Source organism: Mugil cephalus, chromosome 21 (assembly GCF_022458985.1).
Source record: "Mugil cephalus isolate CIBA_MC_2020 chromosome 21, CIBA_Mcephalus_1.1, whole genome shotgun sequence".
NCBI lineage: Eukaryota > Metazoa > Chordata > Actinopteri > Mugiliformes > Mugilidae > Mugil > Mugil cephalus.
The window spans coordinates 18,955,387-18,977,571 of record NC_061790.1 but is presented as its reverse complement, the minus strand read 5'-3'; the positions used below and the strand labels follow the sequence as shown (position 1 = coordinate 18,977,571).

Sequence of the window (22,185 nt, the reverse complement as noted above, 5' to 3'; positions counted from 1 at the left end):
GATGTTGTAACCTCTCATTAATTCACTTGTTAGCATGCACCGATAGCAATGAGATACAGCCTGTTTTTATCTGTTTTCCACCAAATAGAGGCCTCTCCCTTTTTTTTTTTTTTTTTTTAGGCAAGGGTCAACAGTTAATCATTTCTCAGGCACTGGTTACTTAGTACCACAATGATGTGATGTGTCAAAATCGGACAACATACATTCCCGGGATTGAGTGAAACAAAGGCGTCAGTGTCCTCCCACAAGGGCCCTCTCTCTGTCTAATCGACTCAGTGGCTCCATTGCAACCAGTAGCCAGCGCTAAACAGAACCAGCAGATGAATGGGTGCTATTTTCACAACACGCACTTCTTCGCAAAATGAAGCCCTTGCAGGCTGCGGGGACACTTCAACTGGCCTTTTTCAACACCCATTACACTGAGACCACTGAACGAACACAGCGGGCGGAGAAGAAGAGTGACATTTACTGCCACAGACTGCTGCACAAAGAGTTAAAGACAGACGCGGGGGGGACGGAGGGGGTGGTAGAAGTGAAAGACAAGGGATCCCTCTTTGCTGACGGTGATGAATGAGTGGATCACAACAAGTTTCGGAGAGGGCCTTTGCATCCACACAGGGGGCTCCTCAAATGACATGACTGACAGCTCAACTTGCTCACTCCACCTGCACCCACCCTCTAGCTGAATATTTTACTTAGCGACCATGTTATAATCATAGCACAGAGCCCAGTTCTAAAATAGGCCAGGACCGGCTTAAGGAGAAGTGCTCGTCATACGACAGGACTACATCTGAACTCACTACTCGGGTACGGGAAAAATGCGTCCGGAAGCGCTTCTATCAAATGGACAAAATCTGATATTCATTTAGACGAAAGCGTCTTCTCAGTCTGCAAAGACAACCTTCTGAGATCAGGTTTGACTGGCAGCAATACTTTTAACAAACTGACAAATGGACGATCACTCAGCCATCTTGTCGGGAAAGCGCTCTCTTAAGCTCTCCTCTGACAATAACGTCATCACTATCCAGCACAGCTAGAAACAAATGCCGAGCTTTAGAGGAGAGACTTTCAAATATGCGGTTATTCTTTTTTTACTCTTCTCTCACCTTTCACCGTTCAGATCTGGCATTAATAGGCTTCTCACTAAATTCCAGTTCATTTGAAGCATCAGAAATTCTCGTCAGTAAAAGTCCGCCGTGTATCTTGAGGAATCAGAGAAGATTCTCAGCTGAAGGATGATGTACTTGTGGAGCACTAAGACTAGCCAGTCTGCTGGATCTCTCTCTTTTTTTTTTTTTTATGGTCACACACACTTGGACTTATTGCTCTGCTGTTCAGCTGATAGAAATACTTTGAATAGCTTTTAGATTGTTCTGAAGAAACTACTGAATGGACAATTTGATGTCAGTGGAGCCGCTGGAAGAAGTGCTGATGGTGCACCGTGATTCTCATTTTATTTAGATTAACTACCCCTTAATACAAAAGCTTCTCATGCCTCAGTGGAGATAAAGCTCATAAAGGTGCAGTGTCAACCCTGGAATTTGATCCACATACACATTAAGGAGCGTCCCTCCTCTGGCTATAAAACAACCTAAAGGTAGACTCATTGTTCTGTCCGTATCTATGGGTATTTGTTTCAGTTGACACATGAACAGATTAATTAATAGAGACAAGCAACAGTCTTCTGTTCAGCGGGCTTTGCGCAATAAGAAAAGGCGACTAAAATTACGCCACCGGTTGTTATGCTGCATCGCTCTCCCTGTGGAAATAAATCGTGGGCTTTCTTTCAACCTAAGGGCACAACAGGATCTTCCATCTATGCATATTAAAACAACAAGAACAATAAGAGGCAGCTCCGTGGGGTTGAATCAGCGATAGCCTGCTAACATTAGAGACACAGAACAACTTTAGGCAGGCTGTGTTGCTCTAAATTACATGGCCTAATATATTTCATTAACACACCTCCCTCAGAGGGGTCCCTAATGGATGACAGCGTGGCATAAAAGCTTGTCTGCCAGGGACACTAATTTGTTCTTAGACGCATTCCGTTCAATTATATCTGGCTGCTGCTCCTTTTAAGCTGCTTAGATTAAGGTTGCCCACTTTGCAAAAAAAAAAAAAAAAAAAAAAAAAAAAAAACAAGGCTTGGCTGACAAGACAGGCCACTTAAGTTCTGTGACCTAAGTCACCCTCTTTTTAATCCACAGTGATTTCTACCGTTCGAGTCAGGTGGCCACTGAAAATAATCCTTTGCGTGTTTAGAGTGACAAAAAGCATATTACTAATTGCAACGGCATGATTCAGAATGGTACGCTCCTTTATAAATAACCTAACGTCCTATGCCACAGTTTGATGGCTATTTGTTTTCCCTCTCTGTCAGGGTCATCGGCCGGGGCAGAAAATGACTGAAAGACACGGACTCGACTGGACTTCCTCCACACCGCCGTGTTCTGTTAGTGATTGCCTTGGCTCCCAGCCAGTCAGAAAGAGAGAGACGTGGAGGAGCTAAGGAGCTAAACCGAACTTATTATTTAATCCCAGTGTCAACAGAATCATGGCGATAAATTAAGAGCCTCGTAATCAATTAGCACAGAATCCAATTATTACACTGAAGATGTCTGGCCGTAATACTTTATTCAACTCTACTGCTGTCAAATTGGCCGCTCTAATCCTGTTTGCCAACGATTCACCCACTGATGCCTAAATTGTCATTCGACTTTGCATAATTAAATCACAAATACTCCCCATTTATTTTGAGATTTCTGTCGAGACACACCTTTTGTTATGTGAAACCAAGGCAGCAGGGGGAAAAAAAAGAATATTTCAACAAGAAAAAGACCCTACTAAGCAAATGAAATCACTCCTAAAATATTTATTAAGAAGTAAGGCACTCACGTTCACACGCGTCCCCTTTCTGGTGAAATCCAGCTTTGCATATACATTTCCCAATGGGCACCAGCCATTCCCCCTCGGCGCTGCAGTGCATCTTGGGCGAGTTGTCGGCCTCCTCCTCAGCGTCGTTCACGCACATGCCCTCGACCTCCACCAGCGAGGAGAACTCCGATCCCGTCACCGTATCTGGGAACGTGGCCAGGTTCTCGATGATGGACCAACATTTCTTGTAATAAACTTTGACAGAGACCAGGGCGATGCACGCCCCTACATCCTGGAAGGCCAGGTAGAAGCCCCGCCTGGACAAGGGGCCAATTATGCGCACTTCTGTATTCAGCTTCATCTTCCTCTCACCCAGGTCTCCCTGGGTAAAGCTTTCATCTGCAGCAATTGTGTCAATTTTTACATACTGGTTCTCCCTTAAGCTCCTGCCCACCTCTGAATCCGTTTCCTGGTAATACAAGTTGAACGTCTCCTTGCAAGTACCCACCACACCAGGTAGGCTGTTACAATCCCTCAAGGTGAACTTCAGCTCCACAAAAATTCTCTGGGCATCGCCCTTCTCTATCCAGTTAGTCCGAAGCCAGTTATTTTGATTTGGTTCCATGACTTGGCAAACCTGGTATGTGCGAATGGGTGTATAGTTCTCGTCTAAGCCGCTGATCTCTTCCCACTGAAAGAAGCAACACATATTTGTAAATGAACGCATCCACAAGAGTGAAAGTCATCAAACAGATACCCACACAAACTATGTTAATGACTGGCAGTCAAACCTAACATGAACGTGAGCGTGCAAAGCCACCACCGACCAGGCTGTAAACCATGAACTGCAGAGCAGGAAGGCGGTGCAGTAGTTTGTTTTTGGTCACACAAACACACCTTTCAGGAATGATTGTGCTCAGATCATCTGTTTGTCCTCGCATTGTTTATTTGAAAAGTTTCTCACCGCCTGCGTTTAAGCGGTCCGGCAAGTCGGAAAAAGTTTGCTTAAGGCCTTTGAGGTGTGAATGTCAAAAAAATAAAAGAGGAGAGTTTGCACGCAGAAACAGTCTGCTACATTCCTCTTCTTCTGGACGGTCTTTTGTGAGCAGAGGAATATAACACACTGATCCTCCTATATGTGTCCCTTCAGTATTATTATTCCGATCACAGCGTCCAGACATCAGAGAAGGCAGAAAAATATAGAGATAGAGAGTACATCTGCATGCAGGGAATGCAGAGATTCTGCAGACTTACCCCATTGGGAGGATATGAGATCCACTCCAGTTCTGTCTGCTGTGCCTTGGAGTCCAGCAGAATCACTAGTGACAGGAAACCAAGAGGCAGGTGGTTAAATCTCACCGGGGCAGCGGGCCTTGGTATTACTGATAGGCTACACATCTACAGTATATCTATAGCGCATTTACCCGTGACCTAATTTCTTCCAGCAGCAGCTAAAGCAAAAACATTCAATAAGAAGTAGGTATTCACTGCAGCAGACATGGACCTCGTGTCTGCGGTTGGAACTTTTAGGAGACAAATGAAGACACTGGCGCTGTGTATGGGAAAGGAATGGATGTCTACAAGCACGTTATAGTCTAGAGATTTGCGCATACTAATGGATATTTTTATTGATTCATTTGACCTTTATTGAGAGATGGGATTTTGAGGAATATAAGTTGTTGCCTTAAGGCTAAAGGAGCCGCCGCTGCCGCCGCCGCCAGCGCAAACCGTAGCCCACGCGTGCTTAAAATGTATGATAGGCTGATTTTATGTCAGAACTGACTAAAAAAAAATAACAATAACTACAGTTAAACCACGTGTAACACGCGGCTTTATTTTCAGATTTATTCAGCGAATTAATCCTGCTTTATGTTCTGGACGCGTGCGAGAGCGCAAAGCGGCACCGCGGCGGCTTTCACAAAAATAAAGAAGGAAGTTGTTTAAAAAATGTATTTAATGTCAGCAGACCGCTCCGTCGCGGGATGGAGGGGAGACGCTGGGGAGCCAGGACGCACAGCCGTGGAAATTAAGATAACAATAAACCGTGTCATGTTTTGCAGGAGAATGTCTGATATGGAGGAGCACGAAATTCCGCATATAAACAGCAGGGATTTACAATCCAGTCACCGTGTCAACATCCACGGCGCGCTCGGTGGTCACACTGTAATTTTGATTCGGATAATCAATACCTGCAGAATGGATTTCTTTCTTTACGGAAAGAATAATATATTTAATATAAACGGAACCTCACAAATTGAATGTGCCATTTTTATTTAATTATTTCTTTTGCTTAATTTGGTCTTTTATTCTCTTGGATCATGACTACTTGGCCGTCCAGGACAGATTACGGCTACGAATCCGTCAGTTGTATTTCCCTGCCAAGAAACTACAGAGGACTGTCAGGCTACTTTGGTGGAAATAACCCTCGGAAACTGCGTCCTGATGGACCGCGCACTTACTTCCAGTCAGGCGAGCCCGCAACGATCGATCCGCTGATATTACCTAGTTTGTCGTGACAGATTGTCTATAACGAGCAGGCTAGTAATACCAATTGCGCACTGGAGTTAAATAAAAAAAAAAAAAACGGGAGTCTAATTCCTGTTAAACGTTGTTTAATTGCTGTGCGTAAAAACACCGAGAGGTCTCTCGCAAAACAACCCGGGAGCAGACGGGGCTGTCACCCCAGCTCGCCGGCCTCATCTGACATCCACATTTTGACTTATTAAAATTTAAAAACTAAAGAGACAACGCGCGCGCGCACACACACATACTAAACAAAAAAAAAAAGTCTGGAAGGTGTTTGCTCGTTTTTGGACACATCCCTGTAAAAACTGGATGTTATCTCAAATCGCGACGGGATGGAAGAGAGTCCAAACTTTAAGAACTTACCTTCTTTCGCATTCTGTGCTTCTCCGCTGTCTACATGACAGCATAAATGAAGGCAAAATGTAATCCACAGACACGGGATGGACGTGGAGAGCATGGTGCTGCAGCGGATTTCAATTTAAACCGTAACTCGCTTTTCCACCGCCTCGCGTGCTTCCCATTGACGACACTAAAAACCGGCTCAATGTACAACAATCCGCTGGTCCCCACTCAAATAGCGTCTGCTGCCGCTGGGAGGAGACTGTGCCTCCGGTGATGTCAGTCAAGGCGACGGGCGCACGGGCGGTCCAATAGCAGCGCGGAGGAGAACGCGTCACGGAAAGGGAGAGCCAGTAGCACGCGTGGAAGCGTTTTTGTGCAAGGGGTTGCACGGTGGAGAAAATGTGGATACAACGTAGAGCTGATATTTTTGGGTTTCTTGAAGGAAAGGCCACGGGATGCAGTGAAGTTGGTGTCTAGGCGCAAAACACAATACACACACCACAAGAAGTCTGAGGCTGAAATAGCAACTCTGAAAAAACAATGAGCTCCCCAGCGTTAAAGTTTAAAAGGCAGCTTCATTTTTTACTTTACTAAGAGTTCCACTGTTCTGCGAGACAAACATTCGTCTGAGCACAAGAAGCGCATACACTAATATAGAAGTAATGCCTTAATAATATCTTTAATTTATACACAATATGCTAAATGCATGATTGAACGACTTTCATTTAAAATAAATAAATAAATAAATATGGCAGACGTTGAAGAGACAGCCCAGACAGCAGGCGCACTTAGGAAAGAAATCTGGGAAACTTTTAGCACTTACGGCTCTGGCAAGTGCAGTGTGGGCCGGAGATTGGCCCAAATGTCACAGGCAGGGCCGAACATCGGCGATTTATATAATATTTATAAACCACACGAGATTGTACAAATCATTAAAACAATAATATACTACAATACACATTAATTATGTAGGATATGAAATCTTAAACAGGGTATTTTAAAGAAAACCCCAGTGTACCTGAAAGGATTGGTCTAAAAAAAAAATTTTTTAAAAAGTATTTTAAAACCTGCATTCACTTCGTTATTTGAATTAAATATGCCCAGGTTGATGTATTTGCACAAGGCAGTATGAATGCCAATTATTCATTGCTGGAGTGAAATGCTGTGGCACATTATCTGTGTAGTCTGCATGAGGCTTGTCCCCACTCACAGTGTAGTGGTGCTATTTAACTGCTCATATGTTTCTACGGCATAACGGCGATTCTGTTTCAGAGCTCCGTGGTTGGATGAGTGGATAAGATTCGCTGGATTTAACATTTACCATCATGTTAATTACAGATTTGGGACTTAGTTTCCTCTAGGGAGTGAAACCATGCGGTTGCACTATGTTGGTGGTCAGGAGGAGGAGGAGGTGGTGTAGTGGTAGTGCCAGCCTGTCAAAGATGCAAACCTCTCAGCAGTGGTCTCTAAAGCATTTTTTTTTTTTTTTTTAATATTCGACATATTTGTAACATAAGTTCATACTTTTTCCCTGTGTGTGTAGGAGGAGAAGACAGGGTCTTGGAATAAATGGAAAACAACCCACAATAATCAGCTAGTGAGAGGATCTTTGGCAGTGGATTGGTGTAGGAGTTCACTAAGAAAAAAGTCTCCAAATTTGGCTTTAGTGGACATCATGCACCCTTAGTTCTTCTATTTTTGACTCATGAGGATAAAGTCCAGGAGGCGGTAGACATACAATGATGATATTATAAGAAAAAGAAGTATAAAGTATAAAGATATAGTTTAATTAAAAAGTTGTCCAGTCTGTGTGTTGGCACCTTTTAATGGACTGTAAGCTTCAGCATGTCTTTTATTTAAATATCTGAGCCACATAAAGCAGTTGATGTAGAGATAAACAGTGTTTTTATCCGTGGAAGTTTACCTTAAGTAAAACAAGGTCCCACTGAGACAGGCCATCCACGCGACAGGACCTACTCATTAAGTGTCTGCTGCTTCAGACGCTTTCACCATAAAGATGGACTCAGCGGGGGTCTTCAAATAACAAACATAAACACAATTAAAACGTCCAAAGTTAATTTCTCACTTTCTCAGATGACTTGGCATATCACTTAAAAAATGAAAGCATAAAGCGGAGCTCATTATCCTTTTATACTTACGGCATTTGTTGCAGGTCGCTAATTAATCTCCATTACCTCTCAACAAGAAAAAACAGCTGTAATTATGGCCCACAAATATTGATTAATAAACTATGTACATAAAAATGGACAGAAAGAGACAAGGACTCACTTCAAGGTTTATTTACCTTTGCTTTTTTGTGTTTTGGTTTGTTTGTTTGGCCTGTTCATTATGCAAATTGTAGCTAATCCTTTTCGCCCTTGATGCAGAGTGGAGTCCTGACTGGATGTGTTTTACTAATGATTGTTGGAATTAATCTGGATTAATGTTACCTTTATCATAAACTGTCTTGTACGGTGCTCTGATAGTCAGCGTACAGACGCTCTTTGAAAGTGTGCGTGGAAATGTAGGCTTTCAGTCAACAGCACTGGCTTTGTTCCCCGGTGACAGACCCAGACTTCATGCTGTAACCACGGAAGACGAACTCAACTCATCAAGCGCATTAAGGAGCTTTAAACTTGTTTTTTGTTTTGGCCATCATTTGCATCAGTGATGATAACATGCCATTAAAGATACCAAAGCCATGTCCTAATTATGTTTTTGTTGATTTAATTATTAAGGTAAAATAGTAAACTAAAAAAAGACTAATTAGGAGTTTTAAGGGGTCTTACTTTTACACAAACTAAGGAAAGCATTTTGCTAAGTATGTGGAGAAAGACAATGGGAGTTTGAAGTTGCAAAGCTAATTTCTCTTACAGGAGTAAATGTCATGCTTTGTGGTCTAATTGAACATACACTGATCAGGCATAACAATAAAACCAGTGACAGGAGCTGCAAATAACATAGAAACTCTTGTGTCAATCTGGTGTTCTGCTGGGAAACCTTTGGATCTGGCATTAATGCAGATGTTACTTATACACGTACCACCCACCAAGATCAGACCAGACACCCGCACCCGATATCATTGACACTCCTTAATGGCAGCAAGAACAACTCAAAAAACTTGATGAACGGCACAAGGTGTTGACCTGGCCTCCAAATTCACTGGATCCCAAACTGATCTGGGAGATGATCCACAGAGGCCCCTTCCCTCAACCCATAGGACCCAAAAAAAACCCACTACCAACATTCTGTTCCCAGACACCACAGGACACCCTCAGAAGACCCACGTCCATTCATTCTCTGTTGAGTCACAACTGTTTTGGAGGCAGAAAGGAGACATACACAATACTAGGAAGGTGGTCGCAATGTTATGTCTGATTGGTGTATGCTTGAGTCCAACACACTATGAGCATGTAAATGTGTTAACAAGGACGATGCCACCTTATGCAAGCAATTTTTTTTTTTTTTTTTTTTTTGACCTGTGAGCCACAGACAGTTCTGATGGAAAGTCATGTTTCACGACGAGTCATCAGGTCTGGATTACAAATGAACACACTTATCACACTATTTAAGAAAAGTAGGAAAGCAAAGTCTTCTTAAGCGGATAAGATTGTATGAAAGTAATGAAAGTACTGGGTTAATCTGAGGAATTTGGATGAATTTTACTCTACTACAGCTGATGATCACAGCTAATACAGAAGTGTCATAGATACAGATCTTGTGCATTATAATTGATTATAACGCTTCATTTTGACAAAACTGGTGCTACATGTGTGTCTCTAACCTTCTGTTTGTTTTCTTTCTGTAATTCCTCAGGATAATAGGCTGGTTTTCACTGCAGGGGTTTATACCTTTATAGCTTGTCCCAACAGTCTCAGTGTAATCAGACTGACCCACTGACACCCTGAGATCAGACCCCTGTGGGGGTTAGACCGCCTGTTGCAGGACTGTAGATGGTTTCTATACTGTACGACTCCTGCTGGATGCATCAGGGTCAGAATCACGGAAGCTTTTCTGGGGTACCTCTTTTTTTTTCTCTTTTTTTTTTTTTTTTTTGAAAGAGGCATTACTTGGCCGTGACAAATCACACTCTTTGTATTACCTTGCATCCTCCTGACGTTGTTATTTCCCCTCTCGAGCCATGAAACATTCTTTGGGCATTTCAACATTCTTCCCGGTTGACGTGCAGTACAATGACGGGCGTGTTCAAGTTACAGGTACCCTTATTGCTTGGATTTCTTTCTCCTTCAAACTTCTTTTTAGTGGTTCTCCCCTGTCACCATATCAATTACTTTGATGGGTACAATGATATTGTTACCCGCGTGTCTTTAAAGGATTTTAAACAACAATATGAGTTGCCTCCTCCCTCATCCCTGGCTCTCCTTCTGTTTTGACGGGTGTGAAGTTAAAGATTGACTCTCCTGTCTGTGAAATGGATTTTTTTTAAGCCAAGAGCAGGACATACCCCGGAATGTACCCTTGCTGTTTGTCTCTTTGTAACACCCCACAACACTGCAACAATAGCTGTAACCTCACGGCTAATGGGAGAAACTGTCTGTTTCACCCCATTGTGCCTAAGCCAAACATGTTCACTGTTGCCATGGCATCTTCTAATTAAAGTGTTCCTGTTATCCTCATGTGGAGGGGGCACTAAGCATCGGAGGTATTATGTTGAGCACTGACAGTAATGAATCTACTACCATCTTGCCTTGTTATTGCTGAATTGATTGGCTGACAGAGAGAAGTGAAAGTGTGCGACAGTCAAAAGGTCACTCCGCAGCAGTTAGCTGGTGAAACTTGGCGTGTCAGCATGCACCGGCTCTCCGTCGGCCTCCGCGTCTCTACTTTCAAGCTAATTCAGGTTCAGCGCTCTGTTAGAACAGGCAACAATGACTTGTTAGGGAGGGAGTGGCTGCAAGAGGGCTCAGCTGTTGCAACATGATGCGCTGAGGCAAGCTGTTGCTGCAGACTGAGGACTGACGCATCTCACCAGTAGCCAGTAAGTGTTTTCTGGATCTCAGCAGCTGTGTCGATATTAAGTGTGGCCATCACGCAGTTTATCTTAATGCTATTTGATGTTGCTTTTGCCTTGCATGTTTGTTCGGCGAGACAAGGGCTCTGAGATGCTAAATTCTGTCGTTTTGCTTGCAAAAAAATCTGGAAATTGCCTGTAGGGTGTCATTTTTTGCATTTTACCTTTCCAATAACTGGATATTTCATTTCCAAACAAGATGTTTGAACAGAATTCCTCTCACACGTCCTAGGCATTACTGCAGTCGTCCTCTGAGGAGCAGCACCAGCAGATCCAGGAGACAAAGTTACATGTTGGCTAAAAACACCTTTACTGTCTAGATCATAGGTCTTCAAAAGGGGGTCTGTGACCCCTAGGTGGTCCGCGGAGGCACTGCAGGGGGGTCGCAAAATCTTTGGTTGATTAGACTTTTATACATATTTTTTTAATTTCTCCCACAAATTTAAGTTTCTTTAAATGCACATTAACATGATTCCAACATATTTTAGTAAAGGGAGAATGGATAGCTTAATACTGAATTCAGTATAAATAGCACTAGGCCGAGTTTAATACAGAACACAGTATAGCCTATAGTAGGTAGGGGGTCCTAGAGAGGACAGCAATAATACTTGCCACGCTTGCTGCAAGTTTGTCGATGCATGACCAATCTCTGTCTATCCGAGCTAAGTGACTATATGCCTTTGGCCGCTGTGGGAGTTGCCCCACAATGGAATCTGGACTCCTCACACAACTATTTAAAATATCCCGCACAGCCCTGATCCCTTACTCTGTACCACTGATCCCTCCTCCGTCTGAACTAGTGCAGTATGTCAGGCCGCCGTACGGGGTTGCAAACACAACAACAATTTGTGATGACAAAGTGGGTATCTTAAAGCCCCTAACCGTTCTAAATGCTATAAAGGTCTTTCAAGTCCCTAAAGAATCACATCAAGTGGGGAAAACGTCGGAAGAACACGAGCACAGTGTGTATTCCTTCCAGAAAAATCTGTTAAACATTCATCCGGCGTCCTCATCAGCAGGCAGCACTTAACTCCTCTCCAGTGTTTCCTCCCTCCAGGCTCAAATTACATGTCTTAGACAGACAGAGTCCCACAGACTGCTGAGATGTGTAAAGAAGTTGGAAATACTTCTGTACACACTTGTATCTTGTTCCAAAAGCACCTCTCAGGCTGTGTCAGTGAGAAGCGAACAAGCCGTCCTCAGTCGGCAGCGGCAGGCTGATCCTGGCATCCAGCAGGCAGGGTGGGGGCAGTCTGAAGTCTGCCTGTCAGGGCCCCGGAGGAAAACACCACCCAGAGCTTTAATAGCGACCATGAGAAGCTGCCCAGAGGCCCTGTCAAATGGCGGTTTGGTTGTGCAAGCAGGCAATTTGCTTCTTTTTATAGATCAGTAATACGGAACGGTCGTCCCAGAGGAAATCTCAAGTGTTGAAAATTCAACTGGTATTGTTGTGGGGCAGCTCAAAGCCATTTGCACCTGACACCGTTTTTGTTGATATAATCACATTCCTGCTGGAGTCTGTCTGTGGCTGCAGTGAAGTTTTTAAAATGCAAAGCATCAGAGAACGAGTGATCATTCCACACATTAAATCCCCTCCCGTGTTTAAAGTCGCATGTGCCTTGGGTTGGAATTATGAAAATCGGTTAATCTTCACACAAGGAAGGAAGTACACCAGAAATCTACATCTCTTTGTGATCCAATTAGGAGAATCAAAGAAAGAAGTGAGCACTTGTATTTGTTGAGCACATTTTCGTCTGATGTCTTGCTCTAATTTTTACTTAGGTACAGCAGAACTTTGGGCTGTTGCATCTTAGTTAATGGGTCACAGGATGCGTGATATTGCAGCTTCAGAGAGAGCCAGATAATAGAACTCGTTTTTGCAGTAGAAAAAAAAAGATCCTGTAATTACAGGAAGAACAACAGCCAGAACGGAACATGAGACAAAACCCAGACTAATGGAGCCTCAAACGACTCAACATTCTCACTATTTATAACACACAACTGCAGTAATTGATGTATCCACATTAAAGACAACCACATGTGAAGACAATCCCTTTAATTCCAGTCTGATATTTCCAAGCAAATGAAAATTAATTAGTGTGCTAATTAATAGGACTTGCTCACATAAGACACTTCTTTTGCAGTCTAATTTCAAATGATCCCAGGATCACTACCTTCCTGTAAGCAAAATGTCACAACGCTGCAGTGTGCTTCTCTCGGAGCCGCTTCACTTCCAGTGTCACTGCTCTTTTCTGTGGGACTGTTGAAATCATTGTTGACAAGTGACGATTCCCAGACATCTGCACCTATGGGAAACATGTGGTCAGCTTCACTTTCCATCATTCAGCTCTTCCACCATCATTGTGTTGTTTGTTTATTTAGGAGTGATTAAAATGACTTCCTCTTAGCCGTCCAGAGTCCCACAGTCGAGACGTCTGAAAACAAACTCAAAGCACCAATTTCAGTGAAACCTGAGCAGCGGTGGAAGCCAGGAACTCCTGTTTTAATGCAAATGTGTCAGTGATAATATGTCAACAGAACGAAGGACGATTTTACTTTTCCCATGCAATTACAAAAACAGAGTGTATGTATGCAAGCTAACACATAGGATTGGCCCACACTTTGTTCCTTCCTAAACTGTTTAAAATCCCTTGAAAATATTTATAATAATGCAGTTTTTGCATTAAAAATAACTCCAAGTCAGAAGAACAACACAGAAATTTTGTGACACGAGAGTGTGTTGAAGGTGTTGAAAACTAGAAACTGAACACAGAAACATGGTGGACAGGAGTAAGCCTATACTTAACGTGGCAAATTTGACACTTGGATGCCACACGTCTGTCTCTGATCAGCCAGACTGATTAACTGACTGATTAACACACGTGTGTTTGAAATGAATCATATGTCCGCAACTCACCTTTCTTGAACAGGTAACTCTACGTTAATGATGTTAATGCTCCTCCATCCAAATTTTTACACCTTATCATTTAAACTTGCTTTGTATACAGGGTATATTTGTTAGTTTTGTACTTTGTACATTTTCTTGTATTTTATTTATTTCATTATTATTAACAAATCATTTAATTTAACTATTTTATTTCATTTTTCTTTCGAATTTATTTTATCTTTATTATCTTACATTATTTTCCTTTTTACTTGTGGTTTTCAGTGGGGTTTTTTTTTCATCTGTGTTTTGTTTTTTTGTGGCATATACATACAGGACATAAAGGCACCATATTTTTTTCTTTTTCTTTTTAACATTTAACTAATTTTCCCATGAGTGTTAGACATTAGCATAACTCAGTGGTACACTACCAGTCAAAACACTCATTGAATTGAATGAGAAAGATGCTAAAGTGAAGCCAAATGATCTGGCTTGCCCCTCACTAATCCCTGTAGGATCCCTAACACTGGAGATGTCAAAGCACAACTGGCAACAGTGTTAGCGAGATGATTGTCCAGCTGCTCATCCAGTTATAAATCTCTTTTTATGATGTGAAACAGGATTAACAGCACCCTGCTCAGGTACTGAACGCACACCTAACGCACCGTTAGGAATACTGTATTTTGCCCTCATCCAAATGTAGCAGCAGTGTTGGGTTACCCAAGTGCCCCCTGTAAATGAAGCTCAGTGTCGTGGTAGAGGGTGAAGGAGGGAGTTTAAGTTTCCAGCAGCAGGAAAGAGAAGAAGGTGGCCCCCTTGAATGCGAAGAACGCCCAGCAGAAAAGTGTTTTATTTCACTGTTTCTCCAGCTGCCCGTGTCTCAATGCTGACAGCATCCAGTTTAGGCCGCGCTTGGTCCGTTTCTCCCTTGAGCGGTCCGTCTAACCGCTGTCCCCCTGCACAGACACTGTCTTTAGCCGTGCAGCCTGTCTGGCACTCATGACCCATGAGAAATAGACATCCTGCTTTTTTTTTTTTTTTCTTTTTTTTTTTACAATGGCTCTTTAATCAGCTTTCCCCACAATAGGTTGACCAATTTAACATGCAGCTGAAGCTGTAGCTGGTATGGGGAAATTCAATGTTGTGCCCAGTGCCTCTGTCCAACGGGGACAGGTTTGTGCTGCTCTTACCTCAGGAGAAATGTTAGCGTCCCCTTTGTTAAAAACTAAATAAAATCCCAAAACATCCACCAGGCAGAGTCCTTCACTGATATTACCAAGAGACCCCACAAAAGTCAGAAACATTATGAAAGCATTCTTGCAAGATGATAAAATGAAGATATAGAATTTCAATAAAAGTAAAAGCTGAAAGATTAGGGTTAAAGAGATCTATCCGACCACTTATTGTAGCATAAAAATACTGAAAACGAAAAAACGAAAATCTCTAATGACAGTTTTAAAGCCAGGCTTTTATTTATTTCATTTTTTTCATGCTCGCTGCTGCTTTGCGAGCCGTTTAGCTCTTTTCATCCTCTGACAAGCCAGAGAAAACGTGCCCAGTCCTCAGCAGGTTCCCGTCGGACCCGCAGCTTTTCAACAGCAAAGACGAAGCAGCCCTGGGAGGAAACCCGCTATCATTATCACATCAATCGCTACACGCCTCTCTTAAACTCCTTCCTCATCACTGCTCATTTTAGCTGCAGTACATCAGCGCTGACTGAGGTGGAATATGGGAGCAGGTACTCATCCTTTAACACTCAGGCTCAGGTCTGTGTGTATATATTAATGAGACGCCACTGGCTAGCTCCGAACTTTTTTGGCTCGTCTCCGTTGTTAAAACACCCCATGTGCACTTTTGACTCCACATTCAGTTTTCTTTTTTTGCCCTTTAGGGAAAGAGAAGGGATTATGTAAGATTTATAGGGATCAGTCCACATCCTGGCCCCTTTGCTTCTTTTCATCGTCTGATTGGGATAATTATTGGTCAGGCGAGGGAGAAACAGAGCTGTGGCTTAGAATCAGGACTGCCCCCATCCAGCACTTTTCACTTTCAAACATTTGTTCTGAATTTGTCACACAGAGTTTTATTTGTCTGTTACGTTTAACCCAGATTTAACACCTGCGCTGTGATGTTGAAATTGTAGTTACGGGATCAGTCCTGTATTTTAGGACATCCATTTATTTCCTATCTTTCTGAGAGCGGGATGATTGATATCAGCGTCATGTACGTGTGAAATACAAAAGTGGAGTGTGGACATGGTTAATCTAGCTTGTTATAAAGACTAGAGGCAGGTAGACACAGAACAGTACACACAATTTCCCCCTTAAAGCAAATGTATTAACAGTCCTTGTCTTTTGTGTTTGTTTCGTACGTCTGGTTTAGTAAAGGTGAACAACGCTGCCCGTTGAGCTCTAGAATAACTAGGGCTTAGGGAAAATGTTTTTCATTATGTAAATCTTAATGCATAACCTTTTTGTTTTCTGTTGGGGTGTCGTAATCTCATTGTTCATTGTATGCTTATTCTTCTGTTACGTATGACAGAAAAATCACAGTGGATCATTAACAATCATTCAACACAACACAACAATTATTTTTGCCAAACCGCATTTTAGTGTTGAAATTGTCATCTACATCTTGATTATTACTTGTAAGTTATTTCTTGTTTATATTTATATTTTTTAGTCAGTTCGGTTTGGCTGGAATGAACACAGCAATTCGCTTGTGTTTCTGGAACACATGATCTGACCTGAGCCTGGTTAGAGACGATGGCCTCGGGTACGACTACCTTCAAATTATATAACAAAGCAGTTCACCTGACGTGTTTTTGTGCGAGTGTGCACTCAACTGCGTGGTGTTTGGAAGCACTGCCACTCCTTTGGTGGTGTGTGGCAGTGTGTCTTCATCATATACGGTGTATTCAGTGTATATTGATTTATTTATAATTTCCAACAGGATAAAAAAATATATATATATATCTGTCTCTCCAAGTAAATGTTGTTTTCTATGCATAGCTAACACACTTAATTAAACAACATTTTGTTCACATACAGAACTCTGGTACATGTACATTTACCTCAACTGCTTTGTGAAAATAAAGTATGTGTGAAAGTTACTTATCACCATAGGGGAAAATGTTGTTCTGAAAAACTGTAACGGACTCCCTCAGTTTGCTTTTCTTTATTTGCAATGGCTGCATTGTTCTGTATTTTCATCATAAAAAAGACCATGTTTTGCTGTGAAGCCTGTATTGCTGTACACTGTATTCCCCATGGAGTGTGCATTAGTGTTAGAGTGACCTCAGAGTTGTTTCGTTGCTATTACTTTAAACTTTAGATCAGTTGTAATCAACTCAAAATATAGGGGCTGCTGGTTTGACTGCAGAAGCGTAAGTGATGGCAGACTGGGCCGCAGCATTCTGCTCCACGTTCATCTGTCCAGGTCTGTTATTCAACATTCAAGCTGAGTTTATTGTCACAATACGTTAATAGAAACATACGGAGGTGTGAAAGACTGTTTCTCCTAGGCCCGCTGTGCTACATATATGCTGACAAGACACACACAGTAACTACTGCACTACTCTATCTAATGCTACAGAACACATGATCATAAACATATTTATAACAACTAATGACAACTAATAGTTGTGCAATGTTTATTGTGCAACTGTCCGTCTTATTTGAAAGTGGCTTGTGCAATGTTTGGGAGTTCACGGCTGTACGGGAGTGTGTTGTCCGTGTGGGTGTGTTGATGTCGGAGGATGGGGGTGGTGGGGGGGTTAAGCAAAGAGCGTGGGGAGAGTGTTCAGAGCCCTGATGGCCCGGGGGAGGAAGCTGTAGCTGAATCGGAGCGTTGCACAGCACCAGTCTTCTTCCATAGTTTTTTAACAATGTGATCGCGTTGGTGCGGGTTCCTTCTTTGCTTTCTAGTGATTTTAGTTTTTATTTATTCATAGCACAAAATTTAAATCTCCGCAGTTTCTACATTTTCATCTTTGAATTTTAAAACTAAGACACATAAGTACACTTGTTGTTTTGTCTTTTCGAAAACTGTTTGTGGAAGGAAACTGTCGTACTGAAACCACTTCATGATCCCTGCTGTGGAAAGCTTCGCCTCTTGTTTCTAGTCCTGCTGTAGCTGTTACATGTTATGTGCTGCACTCTATAAAGACACTTCTGCTGAATTTACTTTTTCAATTCACACTCCAATACAACTTTTCCTTTTTATTTTTAACAGGAACATTTTACTTCCAGTAGAACATGTTCATCAGTTTATACGTCACCGTTTATTTTATAGGCCTACTAAATATCAGACGCAGATTGTAATATTTAAAAGGGTTGTATTCGGAATAGTTTACGCTCACACTCAAGCATAGTGAAGAATTCAAGAATGCACCGTTATCTTTTGTGTTTTTATTATACCTTTCAGCTTTTACTGGTTGTTTTATTTAGTGCCCTGTATTTAGTTTGAATTCACTTCTAGAATTTACTTAATAAATAATAATTATAGGATTATTATATGATTATCCTCCTGTCTGTTTAGGGCACGGTCCCTTCTGAAGGTGACAGCTATGTAAGTTTTTCACAAGTATAGCCCTTTAAAGCCTGAATGTTTCGCTGGTGATATGTTATAACACACAGTATTTGAATTACCGTAACTTACAGTGGTGTGCTCTGCTGACAAAATTCAAAGTGTGGCTGTACACCGGCAAGTTGTGCTTTTGTCTGGAAGATCTTTGTGACATCTCCAGTATATAACTAACTTTGTTTTTACCAGCACATTCCTCCAAATAACTCTATTTCCCTGGGGCTCCCTGGTCTTGCGTCGCTCCCCAACCTGAAGACGACAGCAGCGGTGCATCATCATTACCACAGAAAGTGCAACTTCCCAGTGTTCAGCCACCCTTTGAATTTTGTCCATCGGTGAGTTACAGTAATTCAGATACCGCAAGCATTTTTTTATCCGTAGGCTGGATGTTCAGGTCTTAAAGAGATAGCTTGGATTGACCACAGAGACCCATCAGAGAACTCAGAGAACATGCCATTGCAAACAGATATAAAGAACCAAAAGCACATCATCTTGATTAAAATGTAGAAGATGCAGTTGCAGCGCTGTAATTTAGCCCTTGACTATATTCATGCAGTATTAATATGCCAGTGGCATACTTTGACTCGGAGAGAGGTCACTGTTGCATGCCCACTTCCCAGAGCGACTGAATTAGCATGTGGAAACCTGCCACTTGTTAACTTATGTGACTTTGGGTTGTGCACGGCTGTCAGAACCACAGAAGCAAGACTTTGTTTGTTGTTCTGTGATGTAGATAAAGTGAGGGATGGGCTGGAGATGTTCACACAGTCTCAAGATAGAGTGAAGTGTTTTAGCTCAGCCCTGATGCATAGTTTCATGTCATGTGAAAACGGTATAACATTAACAGTGACATTGGACTCGCTCAGAACTCATGTCCTTGAGCAACACAGCACCTTGAGAGGCTGCAGAATTCAGACTTTATGTTGCAGATTCTCTGCAAAGAATTGCAGGTCACAGATATTTTATATATTTCAATATGTGTGTGTGTGTGTGTGTTTAGTGTGTGCTGTGTTGTGTTGTGTGTTTGTGATTTGGGCTGTTGTTGTGTGTGCTTATGTGTCTTATATATCTATATATATGTAATTTATATAATTAAGTAAATAGAGAAAAAGAGAAAAAAACAGCATGTTAGAATTAAAAAATAAAATATAAAATTATAAAAAAAATAAATAAATAAAAACCAACAAACAAGGTACACTAACACATGTTAGTAGCTGGTCTACAAATCAAAGAAATGATTTGTAGACCAGCAATATTTTTGAAAGGAATGTTGTGATAATCCATGTCTTTTAGGAGGAAGATTTGTCTATTTATTCTGAGGAACTGTCTCAAATTGTTCTGTTCTTGGTTCATAGTAATCAGGAGAAAGAAGAAATTAACACTGTGTCTTTTAAATACATAATTATACAGAGAGAGCACTAAAGGAGAAAGGGAAAAGAAAAGAATCAAAAATAAAAAAGAGGAATAAGCTCAATGAAGGGTTTAAGACATACTCAATAGAGACGCAGGCAATTAGAAAGCCTATGAGCCAAGAGAAAGTAAATGCTTTTATACGCAAAATATTTAGTAAATAAATTTACTCCCAAAAAATGTAAAATATTCATTTTAAAGTTCCAAATGAACTACGACAAGGCAGAGACGTGTCAGGAGAAACTTTCTGCTTTATAATGAAGTGTAACTGTAAAACTTTTGCAGCCACATCGTAATGTGTTTGATAGAAGGTGAGGATTGAAACCACACATTTGTGATAATGTGAATTCTGTCCGAGCCAATTTTGCATTGCCCACTCCACCTGAAAGAATGGGCCAGCAGGTTTTATTATTTCCCCATAGTAAATCCATATAGATTTGCACCTTTCAATCCATTACCGCTTGCTGTCACCAAACATATCCAGTGTGAAATAGTGTGAAGCCCGTCGCCTTCCGTGTTTCATGCATAAATCCCCCCAGTATGCCAATAAGCATTTCCAAGAGGAAGCAGTAATGGGTTTATTAAAGGCTGTTATGGGATGTCGAGGAGGAAGAGACAGTTTGAGACACCGGCCCAAGAAGGAAAATGTTCAACTGAAACTGTGATTCCATGACAAATTCATTTCTTGAACTTGACATCACTTTAAGTCCTGCATGGAAATGTGACTATTTCATTTAAATGGTGAGTTCCTTGTAACCCCATCTATTCATATGACAGACACAGAAAAAATACCTTAAACTAGAATAAACCTGTCCAGCAGACAGCAGAGTCGTGACTAATAATAAAAAGTGATGAAAATTGAACCTGTAAACTGAATGTATTACATGTTCTCATCTATGCTGTAAATTTTTATGGCTGCGAGCCTTTTAGTCCATTCCCACAGTATTGCTAGTACAGCTGGAAACTTGGTGTATTTTGGCTTTATCAGGAGGAAATTTTCTCCAGCTGCTTAAAGCATCTACACTTAATGATGTTTTTACAACATGTGGCATAAGATTGCTCAAATGAGAAAATGCATTAGCTTTCCTAAAGTAAAATTCTGGTTTATTTTCACACATTAATGTAAGGTAATGCTCACTTTCCATTCTTCACTTCTGTTGTAGAGATTCTGAAAATAAGAAGTTGTGCTCAAATCAGAGCATATTAGGCACAACGCAGTTAGACTGAGCACCCTGCAGTTTTCCAAGCATGAATTATTTGAACTTTTTTTCCCCCTTGAGTTTGACCAGATGTACTAACACAAATTAGCTGGCTGGGAAAGCCATTAGGGACCTTTATAAAGTTAGCAAAAATGGCAATTGCATTATTCAAACTAATTCGTCAGCATTTTGTCTTAACTTCCTGCCTCCTTGGTCACGACAGTAAAGTGCATGTGTTAACATAGAGGCTTCTAAAAGGGAGCTGTCACATTAATTAACTTTACAAATGTGCCAAATATTATTTTTAATTATGTATTTATTTGGCTGGTAGTTGTCAAAATTCAATTGAATTTCATACAACACAGTACTATAATAAGGCGAGCACTAAGGCGATACGGAGACAAGGAAAAACTCAGAGAAGAACTGAAGAAACTTTGAGACAGAAAATGGGGAGATGGAGAGAGGAACACACAGCGGTTAACATGCTATATAGTAGTTGTACACAGTTGCATGTGTAGTAATAGAAAATAAATTACTAATATTCTGTACCATTCAGTCATTGTGTGTGTGTTTTGATAAAGGTACCCCAGGAGCTAACTGCCTATGAGCATTTTTACTTGTACTGTTAATGTATTTAAAGAACCAGTTGTATTAGTATGATGGACCATTTCTGCTCATAGTGACAGGACAAAATAGAGACAATGTTGTTGACTATATTGTTAAGCTTCCCAACATTAATACACTGAATACCGTAGCGAGGCGACACCTAACGCACATCACACTTGCTAACGTGTGTAACATAGATATGTGCAATTAGTAATAGCAATGGTACATTTAGAGCATTAAACTTCAAATGAATCATTTATTTCTCAAAGGCAAAGACAGAAAGAGGCCTTCCGCTTTAAATGAACTCTTAAATTCTGTGATTTGATCTGATGTAGCTCGCCAGACAACTGAAGCTGCAAGAGCCGCTGGAAAGGAAGTTGACAAGCTATGCAAACGCTATTATCTTTATTTGAAGTACACCAAAACATAAGTAGGTAAGTGAGTCTTGGCATGTCCCATTCACATCACACTGGTCTGTTGAGTAATAAAAACATTAACAGGCTTAGTTACAGTGGCTGGGCAGCTATTTTCAGTGAGCCAGTTTCAGGTTCCTGTATTGTGTGAGCTTTCTCACTGTCACATTGTCATAGATTAGTGGGTTAATGTAATGGAGGAATTGATGTTATAATTTACACCTGTGGTTTGGGTTTTATTTTGAAAAATGTCTGTTGGTATTTGTGGATTATTGCTAAGGGCGTCAGTATGGTTTGTGTTAACCACAATTCAAA

At 41.3% G+C, this 22,185-nt stretch overlaps 1 protein-coding gene across 7 annotated transcripts in view; it reads right to left on the bottom strand.

The window, feature by feature from the left end:
• epha7 (eph receptor A7) overlaps positions 1 to 5,954 on the bottom strand; it is a 78,589-nt gene extending 72,635 nt beyond the window's left edge. For all 7 annotated transcript variants that reach the window (XM_047573426.1, XM_047573430.1, XM_047573427.1 and 4 more), the window contains exons 1-3: positions 5,764 to 5,954; positions 4,129 to 4,193; positions 2,896 to 3,565 (exon numbers count right to left, since the gene is read on the bottom strand). In XM_047573426.1, the coding sequence (XP_047429382.1) occupies positions 2,896 to 3,565; positions 4,129 to 4,193; positions 5,764 to 5,857 (829 nt within the window). In that variant the 5' untranslated portion in view covers positions 5,858 to 5,954. The remainder of the gene's footprint in view (positions 1 to 2,895; positions 3,566 to 4,128; positions 4,194 to 5,763) is intronic.
• Positions 5,955 to 22,185: the final 16,231 nt, after the last annotated feature.